Source organism: Phallusia mammillata, chromosome 1 (assembly GCF_965637545.1).
Source record: "Phallusia mammillata chromosome 1, kaPhaMamm4.hap1.1, whole genome shotgun sequence".
In the NCBI taxonomy this organism is placed as follows: domain Eukaryota; kingdom Metazoa; phylum Chordata; class Ascidiacea; order Phlebobranchia; family Ascidiidae; genus Phallusia; species Phallusia mammillata.
The window spans coordinates 17,816,787-17,838,225 of NC_137252.1; the positions used below are offsets into that span (position 1 = coordinate 17,816,787).

A 21,439-nucleotide genomic window follows, 5' to 3' on the forward strand; every position below is an offset into this window, starting at 1 on the left:
AATTGTAAGCGTTTGCTCACATTTCATTTCACACCTGTTTTGTTGTGTGTTGAACAAACGCGTTTTCTGGTTGGTACTATTGGTGCTTGGGTATTGTGAGGAGAGGCAAAACATACAAAAACCTTGCCTGATCGGTTGCATTCAAAGATTGGAGAAAGATTTCTTATATGCGTCTCGTAGCTATTGCAACGTAGGGTTACAGAACAGATCATTGTTAAAGCTATCAGTACAGTAAAGAAACATTGTATGGCATATGCAGCAGAAGTAATGTAACCGCACTATACCGTTGATTTACCTTGTTTAAAATTATCCTGCTTTTATATTGTATATGCGTTTATTTATTTCTGATAAAATGGCGTGTATATTGTGTGCCGCGCAGTCTAGTCGAGACCATTTTAAGGTGGGTGTAAACAAAAAAATCAACGGAGGGCGTGTACGCCAAATCCTTTGTTTGATTGTGGTTTTCGGGAAATTAGAAAAATTTCCCTTCGGGAATCGATACCGTTTCTCTTCGTATGTTTGTAGCGTGTCGTGCCATAGCTGATACAGTACAGTGCAGTATAGACGGCAGAATCGAGTCTAGATTAATTTTACAAATGTTTTATTAATCATTTCAGAAAGTTCAATTGGTCAAGCGGTACTAGTTGCTTTGCGATTGGTACTGCTAACGCAAAACATGGCATTTGGTAAAGCATTTTTGGTTTTGTTGTGGATAATAGCAGCAACTTGTGACGCACTAGATCCAAAAAGAATGGAAATGGAAAGTATCGCTAAACAGGTTGTGGAAGAAATTGCAAATAGTGAAAAGATGTACATCGGTTTGCATTCATTATTAGCATACAAACATCAGGTAATCTCAAGCGCTTGATAAGGCTTTGATGACAACTGGCGTTTGCTTAAAAAAACAAGTATAAATGTTCAAGCGATTCTTTATTATTATGTTGTAAAACTTTGGGCATAAACTTTGAAAACATGGTGACAAACTGCGGCCGCGGAGACAAATTTATGCGGCCATGTACGTGTGTATTATGCGGGACTGGAAGATATGTTACAGGGCCCGGTAATGATATATACGAGTTAAGACCAATCTCTAAATCGTAATCAATTTAGTCTTTTATGCGTAAGTGGATATTATAAAATAAATTATACTGTCAAAAATATGGACAATGTATTGTGGCTACACGTCAAAGAGACCTGTAATGCGGCCGTCAATTTGGAAAAGGTTGTGTAGCCTACCCCTTATTTGTAAAAATACAAACTTTTGTTCTAGTTCAATATGATCGTGTAAATGTTGGTTAAATATGGTGTTTTTAGGCAATTAACGACGCGCGTTTTCCTGGCAACACAGAGTACGAGGAAATTGAATTGGAACTCAAAGCGATACAAAATAGTGGTAAAATTGTCAAATGCACTGCAGCAGTATCAATCACTCCATTTCGGGTCACCAACTATGTTTGCAGTGATAGTGATTTTAATACGTCCATTACCAAATATGGCAGCAAAACGTTTAAAGAACCTCAAGGTGTTTTTCTTAACATTCCCAATTCGGTTTCAACTGTCTATTGTAAATTTCATACCTGGCCTAATGCTTTTATAGTATTGCTTTTTCTGCACCAAATTTGTATTGTATAGCGTAGCTTGTGTTAATAACCTTACAAAACGTGTTTTCCCCCACCTAACTGTGTGTTATTTGTGTTTTTTCGCGCTACTTTAATTAACATATATAACGTCTTGCACTTCCAATGCGCTTGTGTGAATGCGATTTAGTCCTGCTGAACAAAACCTAGCACCTTGATACACATAAAAGTGCATGTGTAACGTCATTGGCCAGCATGTCGAACAATATTGATCGCAATAACACATAAGTTAGTATTTAATTAAGCAAATAGGTACAGCGCTTAATCGATTTACCTTCTCCACACGTGCATTTAATGTGCTATTTGTGCATATATTTTAAACGTATTTTATCTGGTCATGCTAATAAATGTACTCAAAAGGAGCTAACAAAAAACAATTTCAATATAATTGTAGCCAATCAATCTGATTTGTTAGAACTAATCTTCCTTTGGGGCTGAAACAACGCATTTTAGAACGATTTCATTTATTCGATGTCATATTAAAGCGCAATTATACTTTACAAAGTATTTACATAAAACAGCAGGATAAACTTAAACAGGAGAGGCAATATATATATATACCCTTTGCAGTTTTTTTTTTTAATTTAGTCATTATCTTTTGTGTCGCTGTGCTTTATTTCGCCAAGCTAAATTAATACAGCTCAACTCAAACGTTATGCATATATGTTGTGTAAAAATCATTCCTGTTGCAATGTCTTTGTTTTGCGCTTGTTTACACTATACTGATTGTTAATAAAATACCTTTAAGGTCCAATCGCTTTTATTACATTGTTTGTCCTTCTCTGCTGGACAGTATTTTGCATCGAATTATGTAATGGTATTATGAGATAAACAGTATTTACACGTGTAAAAGTGTGTCTCAAATGAAATTAAACAAGTTTTATAATCCAACTCAAATTCTATAACATTTACTTTTCCGAATGACAAACGTTGCTGTTGTTGCAACACGATGGAAAATTACACGTACTATTACGTCAAATAGGGAACCGAAATCTTGGTTACAAAGCGCATTTTGCGTCTGTGAATGTCTGGGCATGTTTTTCTATTCAAGGTCAACAATATGGGTTGAAACTCACAGTATCATAAAATGCTATTTTTGAAAGCACATCTTTTATGCGGTGTTCTTATAGCTTACAAATCTTTCCATCTGCCACATAACGGGTGTCTGCCAGGAGCGAAAAAAGGAATGCGGTTCTCAACGGAGGAGCAGATAGCCAAAGCATATTTACCCTTGCGTCGTAAAGCACAGTATATGTAAATGTCGAGTGGGTGTTCGTTCATGCTGTCACGCGACACCCAATATTTACGTTGTTGCAGTACTTCAGTTATTTTGTTATCGTTGGTAATATGTGGTATGAAATAGGTGTTGTTGCATGTTTATTGTGCATTTTGGCTGATGGAATGACGACAAATGATGAAAAGATTGAAATGCGCGCATTGGCAAAATTGGTGTTTCGAGACAAGTTTACGGATCCAAATGTCAGTTTTGCGGATCTTGTGAATTATGACCGCAAGGTAAGTTTATGAAACAATGTTTCAGTTAAATCGTAACGCAGTAATATATATTGCAAACATCAAAAATTATAAAAGGACCACTAATTCAAGCCTATAGGGTAAATACACAAAAAACAATTTGATGTTTGAGATTTATGCATGTTTATTTTCGTTTTGCCTTGTTTTATGTCATTTAGTTTTAAAACAACACAAACGCACCAATTTTTGCAGAGAACCCACAGCAAGCGTTTTGCAGCAATCGACATAAAAATTAACCTGATATTTCGGGTTGCGTATGACCTTGAACCAACAATGATCTGTAATACAACCATCAGGGTACCGAGTGCTGGAGGCTCAATGTTTTTGGAGTTTTTTCAATGCGAAAAAATTGAAAGTCGTGTGACAACGCATACTACTCAACATTTTACGACATCAGCTCAGTCTAAGGGCGAAACAACAAAATACGAGGTTCGCATAAACACACAATACAATTATTTGACTCATATTTTTTAACAGTTTACAATTTTTAATAAGCTTGAGTTGCCTTGATCTGAAGTATTACTTTATTGAAATTGCATTTATAGCACAAAATGATTATATACTGCATCTTTTAGAAAGCTTAACCTTAAATGCTTATTTGTAGACACAAAAATATTTATAACAAGTATAATTAACTTTAGCTGGCGTTAAAAAGTGAATACGCTTTCGTTGCCTTTTAACTCGGTCAGGATCTGACGAAATAATCCTAAGTCCATATTCTGCAACTTGCCTTTGTAATACAAAACAAAAGGAAAGTGTATGTGGTACAGATCACTGCCCAGACGTACCCAAAACCACTGAACAACATCTCGAAATCGGAAATCGGAGTAGAAGATGAAATAGCGTATGAGACTTATCACAAAGCGGTGGAGGAAATATGGGCGTTGTACGCCGAAAGATCGTTTGAAAGGAACGAAATATTTCAGGTTAGCTGGTTACAAAAGTTAACGTCGTAGACGCCCGTACCTGCTATATGTTTGTCATTGTGTTTAGTGTCCTTTTGGCATGGAAATATCCAACGGACGATGTTTATCTTGCAAAATGAACTTCTTTTATGACACCTACACCAGAACCTGCCATCCGTGCCCAAACGGCTTCGTTAATGTCTGGCCAAGGGCATCGTTTTGTCTTTCCAGTAAGTATTTGCAGTTAAGCTCATGACTCTGTTGTCTATTGTTTTGTTTTTTTGCCACATGGGTGTACAGTGTTTTCCAACCGGTGCATACAAGGTATAAAGGATCGCTTGGTGCACCTTTGTGTTGCTTGGTGAACATGTATGTCAGTTGTTGCACCTTTATATTGCTTGGGCGCACATTTATATCGGTTGGTACACCTATATGTAGCTTAATGCACATTTATATCGGTTGGTGCACGTTTATATCGCTTAATGCACATTTATATCGGTTGGTGCACCCTATAGCTTTGTGTACCTTTATATAGCTTAGTGCACCTTAATATCGCTTGGTGCACATTTAAATCACTTCGTGCACCTTAATATTGCTTGGTGAACATTTATATCACTTGGTGCACCTAATATAGCTTGGCCTTGGTGCAATTAAACCGCACCAAATCATCGAAATGTGCACCAAGCGATATTACGGTGCGCCAAGTGTTTAAACGATGCGCCAAGCAGTGATAATAATGCACCAAGAGATCCTGTATATTTTAGATGCACCTATTTCTTATTTTTAAAGGGCCATAGGCCACAGCGTTGGGCATATTCGCAGGGGATGCGTAGCGATGTTTTGGTGGTTACTATAGTCTGTTACAAGTTCTAAGACTTTTAGCCAAATTCATTTGTTGACAACGTTTGTCGGTTCTTTGACAACAATCACTTCACAATAACATCAAATATGCTTTACGTCGCTCTGATTTTTAACAGTTTTTCCCTTTTGTAGCAAATGGATTTAGCAACCAGTTTATTGTTTTATGTGCAGAATACGAGCAAAAAGAATGGTTAAAACAAAGGCCCTGGAAAATCACGTAACAACATATCAGAGCAGATATATACAACCATCACTGATGAAGAGGCATGGTGCTGCACCTTGCGAAATGGCACAGTTAGCAATTCTCCCTCCAAGTCTTGAAAAGACCTGCCGGGACATTAAGTCGCAAAGTTGGCACCAGCGGTGTAAATAGCAATTTCCAAACATTCGTGAAAAAGCATGTTCCAGTTAATGATCAAAATGGATACACTAAAAGTTACACCATGTTAACGACAATTTACGGCAGCACGCATCGTATCTTGGAAAAACAATACGAAAGTAGCCTACATGTCGACACATTTAACGTGATTCCAATAATATGTGTTGATTTATGTACGTATCATAAATGAGATGACGCCTAACCTATATGCAGGGTTGCCATACCGTCCTTATTTCTAAGATTTGTCCTTATTTTGAAAGGCTATGTCTTAGAAAAGTTCATTGTCCTTATTTCTAAGAAATGTCCTTACTTTTGACTTGAGTCCTTCTTTTGTCTTATTTTCAACAATTACTGGTCAAATCCTTGCTACAAGTAAAAGTAGACCTAAACCCGAGCTGTTGCGAGATGCACGAAGTTGTGTTTTTCGAACAAGGAGTGGCTTGAACAGACTGTTCCTGGCCAAAATATTACATATGATATGTCACTGCTGCTCGTATAAATGCAAAGATTTGTTCAAAAACGTTTGTTTTATTTCGTATTAATACATTAATTTTTCAGTTGTCCTTATTTTTGGTTTCAGGTCAATGGCAACCCTGCCTATATGTGATGCATGGTAGTAACCTTACATCTCATCAAAAGCGGGTGTTCATGTTACGCCCCAATTTGTATTCAACCACAGTCAATCTGCTGTAGCAAACACTTCAAAGTTATATGCATACACAATAAGACCTACATGTTTGCTAGCGATCACTTATGTGAGTAACGTTCAAATTCCTATTCTTATCATGTATCAAACACACTTGAAAACCAACATAATGTTGTTGTGCAAGATTTTCGCCAATACAGCGAACTACATTACAATTGAGCAATCCAATGAAGAAATTTGGAAATAAGCTTGACTGCGAAAACAACGAAACATATAGGACCAAAGCCCGATTACTTCCTCTGACCCAACAAAATTTTAGCTTATGGTTGACGTTTCACTTCGATGCTGTTTTGTTTTCCCTATTTCAACAACAAAAAAACTTTTCAACACGTACAATTGTCGTAATTTATTTGCGTCACATGGCAACATTCGCCGTCATAAAACGATAAAAAAGTGGGATGACATTTCCCCTCGCAAAAAAATGTATTTTTATTAAAGTGCCACCTAAACTTAAACTTCTTGCGATGTATTGAATGAACCAACAATCTTTTTTAGAAAACAAATAAAAGTCAACCTATTACAACATTTGTAACAGACACCAGGAAAAGTAGACAGGACAATGTGAAGGGAGAAGCCAGTTCACAAACTTAACATGCAGAATAACTGAATTAGTAGACGCCATATCGTGAGTAGCCACCAGAACCTCCACGCCCTCCGCGACCACTGTATGGGTCACGATGTTGATCCCTGTAGTTATGGGGCTACAAACAAACAACACAAACGTAAAGCACTGTACGCCAAGGCTATTAAATGCGTTATACCGAATCGCCCGGTCACCAAGTATTCACCATATGGCAAGGCGTAGGCCTAGGCTAAAAAATCTAGCCGGCGGTGGAGTTTTTCCACGAGGAGTCTTTTCGGGACTCGCGCTCTATAAACGCTTTGCCTTGTAAGCAGCAAACATTACTAGCGCTTAATTTATATTAAACCATGTGCGTTGTAACTAACTTAAGAAATTTCAAATGTTGACAATGGAAAAAAATATGTTGGGAAACACAAAGATAGAAAAAGATGATATTAGTCAACATTTTTCGATGTTTGAAAAAATATGATGTCATACACCTCAGTTAAACCGGATTCGGTTGATCTGGATCTCCGCCTAATACGGACAAAACTTGAGGTACAAGTGATTTGTAACGTGGTAGGGCTTTAACCAATCGACATCGGTTAATCCAGGTCTTCGCCTAACATGGTTATTTTTTGGTCCAATTGGGTCCGGATTTACTTATATATATATGTATAGAACTATAGATATATAATATAGAACGACTAGTCTCGAAACCTACATGTTGAGGGGCTGGCTGTCTATGGTTGGAATACTGCCCGCCTCCCCTGCCACGATGGGGTGCTCCTCTACCCCATGATGGTCGGGGTTGACCATAGTGAGATCCTCCACCACCATGACTGCGGTAATCTGTCAATGCACAACGGGGCGGGTGGTCATGTGATGGTGAAAAAAGAGAAAAACGAAAATGTCTATCTAAGGGTGGGCATATCTTTGTTACCCGGCTTCGGCGATACCAGACTATGCTGAAGGCTGTTTCGCGCATTAAAATAAGGAACGCTATAATTATTATCAATGTTCACATTATTTCCGCTCGAATTTCGGACATGTGGTAAACCTAAGCGTTTTAACGTTTATGCCCTTTATTGGACCGAAACAAAGCAAAAACAAACAGTGTTTGACAATTTTCTTGACATTGCCACTTGCCAGTCCAATGGTCTGAAATTCAGTTTATCCTGTTGAATTTAAATCGGTTTGTTTCTTATTCTGTTATCGTTGTTTGATTTTGTGACCTTTCACCTAACGAGTATGAACTAGCTCTTAAACACCAACCAGGACGGTCATGATGGGATCCTCTGCGGTCATAGGATTGATAGTTCTGACGGTGGTAAGGATCATTGTATCGCGGAGATTGATGCGAATTGGTTCCAGGCATGTGATGGCCAAGATGTCTGCCAAAAAATTATAACTTACGTACTCAACAATTTTCCCAAATGTCACACTTATTTTAGATCACTTTAATATCAACACGATGATAATAATTCTTGTACTAACGAAACGTGACGTACCTGTGTCCGGATTGATCAAGTTTCATTCTGTTTCGGTTTGGGTTGAAACCTAAGCGAGGTTGCCATGAACTATTTCGCCTGTTGTCAAAGTCGCCTGGTTTTAATGTAGGCAGAGGAAACCTAAAAAATACAGAAAAAAGATATTACATGTAAGACCAAAATTTTAAATATTCCTATTTGCGTAGTGTATCGTTGAGTAGTGCATTTGTTATATGCAGTGTTAAATCACAAAACAAAACTTTAATTCAAATATTCTTACTTTGCCCCTGGAAGAATTTCTGCACGGAAAATGTGCCCTTCAGGATAAGCTGGATCTTTAAACTTCATGCTCAGCACACGGTTGTGTTGTATTGCTTCAAGACAAGGCAGGGGTGGGGGCACCACACTGAGTAAAAAAACACTTGTTATTCATGTGAATTTGTACATATTACCTCTTGTAAGAAAGTCAAGATATATAAAGGTTTCGGCTTATTGAAATAAAAACATGTCTTCATTTCTTGACGCCAAAATGTGGGCAGACTTTTTTGAACTCACCTCTCATCAAGTGAACAAAAGTCATCTTTCCACAATTTTCCTGCCATCCCATGAGCCAGAGAAGGATCAAGATCGGCAGCATCTTCATATGTAGCTGGTGGTGATCCCCCTTCATATAAACCCTTGAACAACTCATGTAAGGGATGATCAGGTCCAACGAATAGGAAATCATTACCAAGACTGTTTCTTATTTCTGTAAAAAAGAAGACTATTTGAAAGGGACAATGTCACAGAGCAATAGGTCATTTGCAGATGAAAGACATTTTAACTATAAAACTGGAAAAGTTAGGTGTGAGCTTAACACAAAAACAAAACAAATCAAGGCACATGTAAATGCACTTTTTTCTGAACTTTTGTTTCTGAAATTTCTTTCAAAAAAAACATGCAATTCTTACATTTTATACCAAATTATGTTGATAGGTATAAATTCAACAGAGCATTTTAACAAAACACAAAATCATTGTTACAGTTATAAAAGCAATTTACTCAGACTTACTTTCTGCCGGCGTAAGGTCTGGATACACACGTTCAAGGGCTTTTATCATTCTTTCTTCATCAACAAAGGGTAGCAAGGCAACTCCCTGCCATGCGTATTTTTTCCCATTTAGATCAATTTTGAAATCTTCCGGGTAGAAATCAATGATAGGAGAATCCTGAAACAGATTCAGTTACAAGAGTTTCTGCATCTGACCAAACCCTTCAGAAGAAGTGAGGTAAATATTTGTAGTTTTTAGGAAAATTGTAGATTTAAACTAGAAGGGTGGCTTAGCACATATTGCCCTTGCATATACACCATAACCTATTTTAAAACATAAATATATTTCCTATGCTTATTTTGTATTGGGTCCCATATTAGCCATCGTCTTTTATAACTTTAGTCGTTTCTGCAGGCAAAAACTCATGGGTCCCCACACATGCAAAGTTGAAAATAATGCAATTCAAGATATAACCATGAGAAAGTCGGGTGTTGTAAGGTCAAACACAGTGATCGGCACTGGGTTTAAATAATAATGCTATGTAGAATAGAAACTATAAAATTAGATTCACCCCAGATATTGTTTGAAGTATGTCCTATTTAACGTTTTAAAAAACTGACCCATTTTAGAGGGCTAGTAGGGCAACTAATTGGGTTCCACACACAAACTAAAAAATATATAAAAACCACAATGACTCAATCAATAATACTGCAAAATTTCAGCCAAATCCGCCAACTATTAAAATTTCGACCACTAGAGGTGTTTTGAGCAACAACCGTTAATGTTTCTGATGTCATAGGGCTGTTAACAAGCCCCTAACTGCCATGGCGCAAAAACGACCACCAAGCAACCCACCAACGAGTAACATACAACTGGTTGCCCTTGTAACACTATTGCTCCAAAGAAATCTTTCGTTTGTGGTGCCCAGTAACATACAAATACGTTTTACACTTTAGGGGCTTGTGGGGTAAATGTTAGGACTACAGGGTTGAACACAACAATCGACACCTATAAATGGCATACTATACAAGAAATCCAAATTTCAAAAGCCAATTCTGACACTGTTTAAAAACTCACCCATTTTAGGGGGCTAGTGGGGTAAATACTGGGGTTATCAACAAAACAAAGTGGGATGCACATCTACATGAATATATCTACCATCTGTGTAAATTTCAGCCAAATGCATCAAACATTTGATGGAAAAAACGAGTCGGACAAACTTTGGGTAAAAACACCAATTTTAGGGGGCTAGCAGGGTAAATACTGGGGTTATCAACAAAAACAAAGTGGGATGCACATCTACATAACTATATCTACCATTTGTGTAAATTTCAGCCAAATCCATCAAACATTTGATGGAAAAACGAGTCGGACAAATACCCAGTTTAGGGGGCTAGCGGGGTAAATACTGGGGTTATCAACAAAAACAAAGTGGGATGCACATCTACATAACTGTATCTACCATCTGTGTAAATTTCAGCCAAATCCATCAAACATTTGATGGAAAAACGAGTCGGACAAACTTTGGGAAGAAAAAACAAACAAAAACAATTCGAGTAAAATCAATATGTGTCCCCTTCAGGCAAGGGGACCCATAATGACACAAAAAAATTACAAAGCACTGGTGGGTAGTTGTTGTAGCATTTAGTCATTGTCAGTGCCAAATAATAGTCGGCACTGAGAATTACTTGCATTTTAATTGTGTGCAACTGTACTTGCCAAATTGCTGACATATGTTTGTATTCCTTTTTTCCTAATCTACAAAACAAGTTAAACTTACAGGGTCAGACATTAAATTTCTCCAAGTTTCAGGTAGAAATTGTCCACTTGCAGCCGGGAAGACACACATGAGTTGTTCCAGAGGGTTCTTTGCTTTGGTGTCAGTTGGAAATGTGTTTGGAACACTCTCAATGTCGATAAAGTCAGATGCAAACGGGGCATAGTGAAAAGGGTAGAACCACTTCCATGAGGCACATCCTAATAATCAAATTAGTTTTAGAAGTAGGGTGCAGTGCAACAATTGTTATCAGTACGAACCTTGGTAGTAATATGACAAAACCCAGCATAGACCTTCTACATATGATCGCACAACTTGGCGACGAAATTCAAAATCCTAAAAATTAGATGTAAGTTCAGAAAAACACTTAGTCGTTCACCCTTTAGTTTTAAAGATATATATATTTCGCTATTACAGCATCGTCAGTATCTTATTAAACAAAAAATTAATATGTTTTTTTTACAAACAGTCAAGCAAAATGTAAAAACAAAACAGTACATCTTTAGGGTACATATATCCAGCACAAAATATTTATGACTCCATTGTGAATAGGTATTAGTGACATGGTCATAACATTGAGGTGTTTAATTCTTCACACCTGCATGGAAACGTCAAACTTGGTACGGAAATATCTTTCCTTCCATCCATCTTCCCACAACCTCACTTCATCGGCTGGTTCATCGTCATCATCATCATCCGGCTAAAAATCATGTGTTTACTTTAGCAACTGTGAAACAGGATATATATATCAGTGTCTTGATACAATTTAAGGGACGTAGCAATCAGACAGAGCTAATACATTTTGTCTTCACACATATTCAGAAGACCATCGTGTTTGATCATCATTTTGCCAAAAGGTTATATAAATGCAGTTTTCAGAAGGATCAGTTGTGTTTAAATATCTAACATTCACATGTCTGCATTATTATTATCAACAAGCATATTTGTTTTACTTTTTTTCTTTTAGCTGATGGGGATGGTGAACTTGAAGTTGACTCTGGTGTTTGCAGCATCGACCGAAGAGAAGCAGCAGCATCCTGTTAATATGACCACAAATTTATTACAGCACTCTCATAAGTTAAGAATATACAGCTAAATGTCAACAAGTTTTGTGGCTCAACCAGGAGAGTCAAGTTTGCTATCAAAGGCTAATAACTTTTGTTGAAGTTGCAAAAAAAGGGCCACTGGGGCAGAAAGTAATTTTTTTATCCTTATTTTACACTTATTCTTTTTCTGAAAAGTTGCACACGGTGACACGGTCTTTGTGATTTCCCACTCAAAACTTAATGTCACAATGAATAAAAAAACGTTTACCATGTTTTTAAGATCTCTTGATCGCATTTGCATTGCAGTTTCCTTGACATTGGACAGTGCCCTTGGAGATTCGAAGGCAGAACCAAGTGGCACAGGGGCATATTGGCCACCAGGAATATATGATGGACCAGCATCACGCCTTGTCTTTTGTTTCTTGGCTTTCTGATGTAAAAGCAAAGATTTAACAGACAAAAACCAAAACAATAACAAACTCTTCTTTTTAGTTTGAGAACCCCTGCATTTGATCAAGCCACTTACATTTTTAATTCACTTTCAGGCATAGTCATTTTTATGAAAAAACTAACCTCTCTGGCACGATAGTTGACATCACTTTCCCTTCTTTTCCTAAAGATCATATCCTCCAATCGACCAATACCCTGCATAATCTTCTCCACTCTGCTTAGATTTACTTGACCATTTGTTGTAAGATAACCCTGTGCAAACAAACATAAAACATTACAAATTCAAGTATTCTTCAATTACATATTTTGTTTTTTTATTTTTGTAATCTGTGCTACTATTTGTATGGCAATCAGACAGAGCTAACACAAATTGTCATCAAATATTGCAGAAGACCATCGTGAGTAATCATCACTTTGCCAAAAACAACAAAAACAGACAATGTGTTTCACAAGTTTGTCATTATGCTTAATAAGATTACCCCAGTTTGATGTACAATGTCTTTGTACAGTTTCACAAGTTTGTCGATAGCACCTTCCCGAATCTCAAGGGATGGCAGATGAGGAAGGAAGTCATTTCCAACAAAGAAACACATCATTACCCAGTCATCAATAACGTTCTCGAAATCATACTTGAATGGAAGACCTGGCATTTCCATTTCTCTGCCCAAATACTAAAAACCAACATAAACACTTAGGCATATAATGCATCTGGTATTTGTTTTTATAATCATAATGTGAAAATTTTTGATCAGCATACAAGTTGCACTATTTGACTTGCAAAAGTACTATAAGTGTGGGTCTTATGTATAGTTGTAAACTTGGTTAATAGAAGAGTCACATACTAAAAAATCAGTGTATACAGCAGTGGTTCTTAACCTTTTTATCACGGGCGAACCCCTACGACATTTTTCAGCTTTTGGTCGAACCCCAACAGTTCCATCGTTTTTAACCCATTTTGTTTTGTGGGTCATAATTAGCTTTCGACCAAACGTAGTGGTAAAATTTACTGTTTGTCATTTTGTTAAATTCTGACATAATGATACTCTTTGTTACTTCAAAAAAGAAAACAAAACCTTAGTGCAACCTTCCAGTGTTTAGATATTTAGCAAACAAAAACTGCCATTTTTATCGACTATAGAACCCTAAAGTTTGACGAAATCGAGATTTTGTACTGTACTTCAAAAAGACCTTCGTAGAACCCCTGATTCAGCGTTGTCGAACCCCTGAGGTTCGATCACACCCCGGTTAAGAACCACTGGTATACAGTAATGTTGAAACAGACTCAATACTAAAATTTAGTCAAAAGTATGGTTGTCTGACTTCATAATCGGCTACTTTTGTGTCGTAATGTAACATTGTGAAACTAAGTCATAAGCCCTTTTCAGAAATAGGTTTGCAACTCAGACTAGAAAAGCCACATAACATGTGTCAATGAGCTGCATCTTGTGTAATATCAAGTACACTTTTATTGGAGAGGTGCTTTTGGGGGCCCTACAGAGTGACACTGAGATTATGGAATCAAACTGACACACCAAAACCAGTTTATCAGAATTCTTATATTTGTTGTTATATCACCCAAACAGAACTTTTCATATTGTTACCTCTCTAATGGTGCATATCCGAATAAAAATGTAGTTTGTGCCAGATCCTGGAGGTTGGGATTGAATTTCACCATGTTCACCTTCCTGCTCTTTAGGCAGACCACAACAGTCAGCCATTTCATGACCATACTGTGAACATATTCCACATGGTCGGGGCTGGTTGGGCTTGAACTCTTCACGAATGATTGTGAAGTTAGGTTCATGGGTAGCAAGACCTGTTGGAAAACATAAGAATTTAAAGAAAAACATCAACTGCATGTTTACTAAACAAATGCAAGGGTAATATGGAGTAAGTTGATTATGTCTAGGCTCTTATATTAATGATGTAACTGATGATGTAACCGTATCAATGAATAGCATATTTTTACCTATTGCATATCACTGAGGTGAATATTTGACCTAACTCAACAAGTTCCAAAAAGCATTTAGGAATTGTCAGATTATAAATGTTTCATGATGATTTCATTTTTAGCTCTAATGCAAAGAGTAGATGTAAGATTATTGATGCTTAGTCAAGAACAATACTTCAAATAGAATTGATGCAAAAGTGAAGTCGCACTATTTAAAGTGGAGTTGAAGCTGGTCTTTTAAATAATGTGGAGTCAGAATATTATTTAGCTTTGTTTTAGGTTTGAATTTGTGTTAGTTTAGTTAAATTAAGAAATTTTTCTAATTTTTTTTAAGAGTTTGGTAAAAGTAAAAATCTTTTACCCGACTCCAATTTTTAACCTGGATTAAAAAATGACAATAGTTAAGACTGGTCGATTACAAATATGGTTAACAGCATGCTGTCACAACATTCAGGCAAAATAAGAGTTTTCAGAAAACTGTAAACAACTACAGCAACTTGAAACTCAGTACCAAACTAAAGGAATCACCAAGCATGATGAGATCAGCATCAGCCCCACATATACAGTGGTGCGTATTGGGATCATGAGCTGACTGTCCCCGCTGTCTTCGAATAAAGTCCATAATTTTATGTTCTCCTTCTCCTGGCACATTAGCATCGGACAAAATTACCTAAAGCAAAGAAATTGACATCTACAGGAATTTTTCAAAAAAATACCAAACCCAAGATGTTATTTCAAAGTGCACATATGGGACAGGTAAATAATATAAAAACTAGAAGGGTGGCTTAGCACATATTGCCCTTGCATATACACTATAACCTATTTTACAACATAAATATATTTCCTATGCTTATTTTGTATTGGGTCCCATATTAGTCACCGTCTTTTATAACTTTAGTCGTTTCTGCAGGCAAAAACTCATGGGTCCCCACACATGCAAAGTTGAAAATAATGCAATTCAAGAGATAACCATGAGAAAGTCGGGTGTTGTAAGGTAAAACACAGTGATCAGCACTGGGCTTAAATAATAATGCTATGTAGAATAGAAACTATAAAATTAGATTCACCCCAGATATTGTTTGAAGTATGTCCTATTTAATGACTCAATCAATAGTACTGCAAAATTTCAGCCCATTCCACCAATGTTGAAAATTTTGACCACTAGAGGTGTTTTGAGCAACAACCGTTAATGTTTCTGATGTCATAGGGCTGTTAACAACCCCTAACTGTCATGGCTCAAAAACGACCACCAAGCAACCCACCAACGAGCAACATACAACTGGTTGCCCTTGTAACACTATTGCGCCAAAGAAATATTTCGTTTGTGGTGCCCAGTAACATACAAATACGTTTTACACTTTAGGGGCTTGTGGGGTAAATGTTAGGACTACAGGGTTGAACACAACAATCGACACCTATAAATGGCATACTATACAAGAAATCCAAATTTCAAAAGCCAATTCTGACACTGTTTAAAAACTCACCCATTTTAGGGGGCTAGCGGGGTAAATACTGGGTTCATCAACAAAAACAAAGTGGGATGCACATCTACATAACTATATCTACCATCTGTGTAAATTTCAGCCAAATCCATCAAACATTTGATGAAAAAACGAGTCGGACAAACTTTGGGAAGAAAAAAGAAGAAAAAAACAGAAAAAACAAACAAACAATTCGAGTAAAATCAATATGTGTCCCCTTCAGGGAAGGGGACCCATAATAATAATATAGGTGGCTGCATTAGGAACCACAGTAGGTACTACAGTAAAATATTTTTAAAATTTATGATTCATTTGTTGCAAAAATTGACTGAATTTGTGCTCAATGTTTAGTTTCATTTCAAAAATCATTACCAAATATTGCAAAGGACTATAATATTTTAAAATTTGGCACTTAGTAAAGTTTTCCTTAATCCCAAGACATATATAATCTCTTAGTCAAATATTTACCTCAATTTTTCTCCATCCAGGATCATTATTTAACCGGTCTTTGATATAAAAGCGGAGGCAATTGGCAAGTCGAAACATAAATGGAGTTCCCTAAAAATTGGAAAACTATCAATATGTGATCACAGCAAATTTGTTACTAAGTATGCCAGTTTACCGGTGTGATGCAATTGCTATCAAACTTTTCTCGCTTTGGATCATCGGGAGGTAACCTGGCACCACTGTTGCGAAGCTCCTGTCTAATCTTTTCCTTAATATCTGCATTTTCACTGAATGAACAGAAATGTGTGTAATCAATGCCTATCTTTAACATTAATTTTTGTTTAATCAAGAATGATAAATTACCATGCAAATGAAATTAAATTATTTTCATCAGGGTTAAAGAGTCGAGGTTGGGTCTTTAAGAGTCAGAAGTTTTTATGTCTTCTAACTCATTGCTAACGCAAGTTTATGCAGTAAAGAAAACATTTTAGAGTACTTTTTAAAAGGAGTACATTGAAAAACTGTTCACTTTTAGACATAGTAAACTGAGGAAGCTTAACTCCAGTCAAAGGTATTATATATTCATAAGACTAAATTGACATGATATCACTATTTTTGTCATCAATAAATCAACTTTGGCAAACAATTTCTGAAAAAACTGTAAAGCACTTACACGCTTTCCTTTGATGCACGGAAACGTCTTGATCTTTGTTGGTTCATTTTAGCACGAGGGGCCTAGAAATGACAAATAGCAGATTAAGGTAATACCTTTACAACATCTTGTCAAGTGAATGGTGCATGAGTTGGGTCTACCATTGCATTCCTAAACAGTATTTCTCAAGCAAACACTACAATAAGTTTGTTACAAATTTACATACAAATTTAAATATTTTGTTTTTTACAAAATTTACTTACTACTCCATCAATGGCCATGTACAACAATCTTCGTGGACGTACAATAGCAAACAAGCGATCAATAGCCTCAAAAATGGCAATCATAATTTCTTCTTCATTTTTAGGTGCAGGTCTGCATTATTTAAAATAATTAGAAATAGTTTTTTACTACAATAAATCTATCCAATTCCAACCTGTCCTCAGGATGACTGCAAGGGTGAATGATTCCATTCATATCTAGATACAAATTGTCGAATTCGATGTCGTTTGGGTTGGGTTGAGAAGTGTCGACTGGGATATCAACTCCATTAATGGATTTCGGCTGCAAAACAAAGTTGTTTAAAGGAAAATAAGTTTCACTTCATATGGATACAACATGTTGATTTCTACACAAACCTTTTCCTCGTTGCAATGTACCACAATTGAAGAATACTTTCTGCTTAACCATCTAAAAAAGGCTGGAACTCCCATCTTCAGATGTTGTAATATTGGGCAATGGAAAATTATGTGGGTTCACTTCACTTTTACAAGTTTCTGTTTTACAGCATCGTCATGCTCTAACTTTTAATAGTACTAATTTTTATTGTTTTGATTTTCTAGCAACACTATTGGAATCTAGTGCGGGGTAAAACCTACTAAAATAATAAAAAGTAATTCTCCCAAAACTACACTAATTTAAATCAGAATTAGGCGAATGAAAAAAAACTCGGACAACATGCACTTATGAATTAACTAAATGTGATGAAATATAAGCGTGCAAACGGCGAATACCCTAAACTCCTAAACTAACGATCAACGTTTGCTCCTTCAATCATTCTGATCAAGAAATTTACAACAAACGTGGTAATTTTTTCATCTCTCGTTCCGCGCGATCATCGGGCGGCATACTTCGAAACGCATGAGCGCCAGGCAAGAGACAATAATCAAAACGCAATATTTATCAGAAGCAATTTTTTAAATTTTTACTCAGCATTGAGGGTTAAAAACAACATGATTTCTTATTGTTAAAAATATTTTAGCAAAATGACCAACTTCACACAATTTATTGGCGATTGTGGCAAACCAATTGTTGTTGCACAATTGCATTTATCACGATTGACAATGCCTGTGACAATCATGTGATTATCAACGGATATTCGGCATTTGCTTTGTTGGCCCGAAATTCCATTCACCAAGAATAATGCTCGTCAGTCGTCACGACTTGCTCCCTGGTGGACAAAAGAATGCATATAACACAGCGTCGCAAACGCCAGTCATTTTTTTGGTTGTGCTGCGTCAGTTTTTAGAGCGTTTGATGGCCACGCAGGCACGCATTTGTTGGACATTTTGGTGTTATTGTTGTTGTTTTTATTGCCACATGCTGCTGTTTTTTGTGTGTGAGGGTATGTAATGTGATAAACTGTACCATGTACCTATGTTTATTTTAACTGGTAGTTTGTTGGTTTTGTGTTGGCTAAAAACAGGGAAAGAGAAGAAAGGAGTTTATTTTAACGTTAAACAGTCCAACACTGAAGCTGTCAACTTGCAGCATGTCGTGGGCGTTGTTTGCTGTGCAAGTTATCTGTCTTCTTGCCTCCACTACCCTTGTTTCGTGCCGTAAGACGGGAAAAATTATTGTTTTGGATGACAGCAACTGGAAGAATTCATTAAAAGGACAATGGATGATAAAATTGTAAGCATTCTTAAAAGTTACCTTTATGCGTTTTCACTAAATATAATTACCACTTTTGGTGCTTACCTTTTAAATATATTCAACTTCTCAAGTACAATTTATGTCTGACATTTTACCCACTTTTCACTCAGTTATGCCCCATGGTGCCCAGCTTGCAGAGCCAACGAAGAAGATTACAAAGCTTTTTCGGATTGGAGTGAAGATTTGCAAATAAATGTTGCAATGATTGATATTACCAAAGAAGCAGGTTAAGAAAGTTACACTAATATGGAGAGAATCTGAAAAAATGTGTGCTGATTGATTTACCCATGTTTTTGTGCAGGTTTAAGTGGGAGATTTATGGTCACAGCTTTACCATCGTTCTACTTGTAAGTAGGACAAAGGAATAATTTGAGGTTTAGGTCATAGAGTGTACACGTTAATTAATTGCATGAACTTCTATGATTTTTATCTGTTAAAAAACAGCAGTTACAAATTTGCAACTGTTAAATGTTTGTAGAAAAAATGTATGTAACTGTAGAAAAAGTGTAGAAAAAATATAACATTAAATTTGTGTAATGCTAGTGGAAAAGATGGAGAGTTTTGGCGTTACAATGGCCTGCGCACAGCTGATGCCATGCATGACTATGTAGAGGGTGAATTGTGGAAAAATAATGAACCTGTGTGGTGGGTTCGTCATCCTGATTCAATACAGTGAGTGAAACTGCTGCGAGTTATTTTTCAAATAAATGTTCTCATTGAACACAATAATGTAACCATTTTAGGATGACCATGATGTCATGGCTATTTAAGACCTCAGTCATCATGAAGGTATGTGGTTTTCTGCATTTTATTTGCATGATCATTTATACTTTTCACATAAAATGTATGTGATATGAAATTTTAAATTGTAGATATTTGCATCTCTTAGCTATTCTGTTACAGAATGTTCATGATTCTTTGACTGAAAACTATGGACTATCCACATGGGTGTCTTATGCAATATTTGGAGTTGGTACCATCATTACTGGCCTAGTCCTTGGCTTAGTAAGTTATATTTATATTTTTTGTCTGCTGAGTAAAGAGTATTGTTGATGTATTATCGTAACAGGAAATTTTGATGATACCTCATTGAGCACAAAAACAACTAGTCAAATATCAAAACAAATTTTGATTAAAACATAAACATTTCAGGACAACTGTTATTATAGTCGGACAGCAAATTGTGTTAGGATGCATCATCCAAAATATATTTGGAATTCCTACTTGTGTTTATTTAGTGAAATTTCAGATGTAAAGCCAGTGATATAAAAGTTATGCCTTAAAATGTTTCAGTTGCTAGTGTGTATCACTGACTTCATTTCACCTTCAAAACCCACCAGACGTCCACCCAAGGCTACAGGTATATGGTGCTATTGTTTATTTTCTTACTTGTAATGTTTTCAAACTGCAAAAACAGAAATCACACACATTTTGGGGGGTTCACTTGCTAAGTAGTGTGAAATAGTATTGGCAATGTAATAAATTATCTGACAAAAATGTGCAATATGTGGCATAAACATTTTGGCCATTTGAGTATGGAAAGATTTCATAATAATAATGAATGAAACATTTTTACAGAGGGACCATTTCATGTGCCTGAGGATTTAAAGACGAATGCTGAAGAGGAAGAGAAGAGCAGGAAAGAAAAAAGAGCAAGGGAGAGCGAAGAAGAAGATACAGGTGATGAGGGAAGTGCAGTAGCAACTGATGATGAAGTGGAAAGAGCATCTCAGGTTAGGACAAAACTTACCCCATAGATAAACCCCCATGTTTACATTATAAATTGTCAAATTGCTGATTTCACAGAAAACAAACTACTGTAAAATTGAAGCATCTGTGACACAACTTATTTTTCAAAACAAAATGAGTTCTGTACAAAAATATCGCATTTACATCTATTCCCAATATATTTAAATTGTTTTATTTTACCAGCATTCACAGGAGTCCATGAATGGATCACAAGCATCATCTCGTGCATCACAAGAATGGGAAACCATTCACGCTCTTGAGGTGGCAGATGCCGAGCATGACTCCGATGAGCCCGACACTCAAGTGCGTCAACGCAAGAACGTCCCAGCTTCTCAAACTGCGGACGCCGACACGAAAGAGGCAGGCGACGGCGCCAAGACTGAGTAACTGTAGAATCAGCCTCTATAAATATTATATAGGACGTATTGTGCACGTGATTCTGATGTACCTTACCTGTGTTCTCATTTTCACACCGGGGCGACCTGTAGACTTCTATTGCAATTGGTACTTGGTGGCATTTAACAAGTGTTTTGTTTCACGCGCTTTGCCCTGCAGTGGACACGTGTAGTACTTTTTAACCAAACAGAAACATGCCTTTAATACGATTTCTGATGTTGTAGGCCAGTAGCTTTGAACCACTGGACAAAATGTAGTTATCTATGTAGCCTATGCTATGGCCAAGTCTTACCACATTAAAACACTAAATACGTTATTAACCGAACTTTCGGGTGCTTTGCAGTGTTTGGTGTGCAATATTGAAACTGGAAGAAAATGCATGTACAATTCATTACACTGTTTATTGTTACTCTGTTCTTGTTCTTGTATTACATACAGAAGCTTTCTGATT

At 36.6% G+C, this 21,439-nt stretch overlaps 3 protein-coding genes across 3 annotated transcripts; 2 read left to right on the top strand and 1 right to left on the bottom strand.

Moving 5' to 3' along the window:
- The first annotated feature begins 626 nt into the window (after positions 1-626).
- On the top strand, positions 627-2,557 carry LOC145234432 (uncharacterized). Its single transcript, XM_080099168.1, has 2 exons — positions 627-850; positions 1,315-2,557. Exons 1-2 carry the CDS (start codon positions 677-679, stop codon positions 1,630-1,632), a joined length of 492 nt encoding a protein of 163 aa, XP_079955294.1. The 5' UTR covers positions 627-676; the 3' UTR covers positions 1,633-2,557.
- Positions 2,558-6,352: 3,795 nt separating this feature from the next.
- On the bottom strand, positions 6,353-17,801 carry LOC145209604 (5'-3' exoribonuclease 2-like). Its single transcript, XM_080079922.1, has 22 exons — positions 17,547-17,801; positions 17,345-17,472; positions 17,172-17,283; positions 16,930-16,991; positions 16,432-16,543; positions 16,278-16,367; positions 14,857-14,998; positions 13,979-14,193; positions 12,857-13,048; positions 12,501-12,629; positions 12,196-12,357; positions 11,835-11,918; positions 11,480-11,581; positions 11,142-11,217; positions 10,885-11,081; positions 9,125-9,281; positions 8,629-8,821; positions 8,354-8,479; positions 8,095-8,214; positions 7,859-7,977; positions 7,308-7,435; positions 6,353-6,722 (listed from the first exon to the last, which is right to left on the bottom strand). The coding sequence occupies exons 1-22, from the start codon at positions 17,619-17,621 to the stop codon at positions 6,630-6,632; spliced, it is 2,814 nt and encodes a 937-aa protein (XP_079936048.1). The 5' UTR covers positions 17,622-17,801; the 3' UTR covers positions 6,353-6,629.
- A 473-nt stretch (positions 17,802-18,274) lies between these two features.
- On the top strand, positions 18,275-21,437 carry LOC145209606 (thioredoxin-related transmembrane protein 1-like). The gene is made up of 10 exons (XM_080079924.1): positions 18,275-18,532; positions 18,614-18,822; positions 18,954-19,069; positions 19,145-19,190; positions 19,387-19,515; positions 19,587-19,632; positions 19,747-19,848; positions 20,137-20,203; positions 20,422-20,576; positions 20,776-21,437. Exons 2-10 carry the CDS (start codon positions 18,680-18,682, stop codon positions 20,977-20,979), a joined length of 1,008 nt encoding a protein of 335 aa, XP_079936050.1. The 5' UTR covers positions 18,275-18,532; positions 18,614-18,679; the 3' UTR covers positions 20,980-21,437.
- Positions 21,438-21,439: the final 2 nt, after the last annotated feature.

What these genes read in the sequence shown, in the direction of transcription:
- LOC145234432 (XM_080099168.1), top strand. Translation starts at nt 677, where the DNA reads ATGGCATTTGGTAAAGCATTTTTGGTTTTGTTGTGGATAATAGCAGCA. An exon ending in TATTAGCATACAAACATCAG is followed by an intron (nt 851 to 1,314) that starts GTAATCTCAAGC and finishes TGGTGTTTTTAG; the next exon opens with GCAATTAACGACGCGCGTTT.
- LOC145209604 (XM_080079922.1), bottom strand. Translation starts at nt 17,621, where the DNA reads ATGGGAGTTCCAGCCTTTTTTAGATGGTTAAGCAGAAAGTATTCTTCA. An exon ending in TCAACTATCGTGCCAGAGAG is followed by an intron (nt 12,358 to 12,500) that starts GTTAGTTTTTTC and finishes CTTTTACATCAG; the next exon opens with AAAGCCAAGAAACAAAAGAC. An exon ending in TTTGTCATATTACTACCAAG is followed by an intron (nt 11,082 to 11,141) that starts GTTCGTACTGAT and finishes TTTGATTATTAG; the next exon opens with GATGTGCCTCATGGAAGTGG.
- LOC145209606 (XM_080079924.1), top strand. Translation starts at nt 18,680, where the DNA reads ATGTCGTGGGCGTTGTTTGCTGTGCAAGTTATCTGTCTTCTTGCCTCC. An exon ending in CGTCATCCTGATTCAATACA is followed by an intron (nt 19,516 to 19,586) that starts GTGAGTGAAACT and finishes TAACCATTTTAG; the next exon opens with GATGACCATGATGTCATGGC. An exon ending in AGACCTCAGTCATCATGAAG is followed by an intron (nt 19,633 to 19,746) that starts GTATGTGGTTTT and finishes ATTCTGTTACAG; the next exon opens with AATGTTCATGATTCTTTGAC.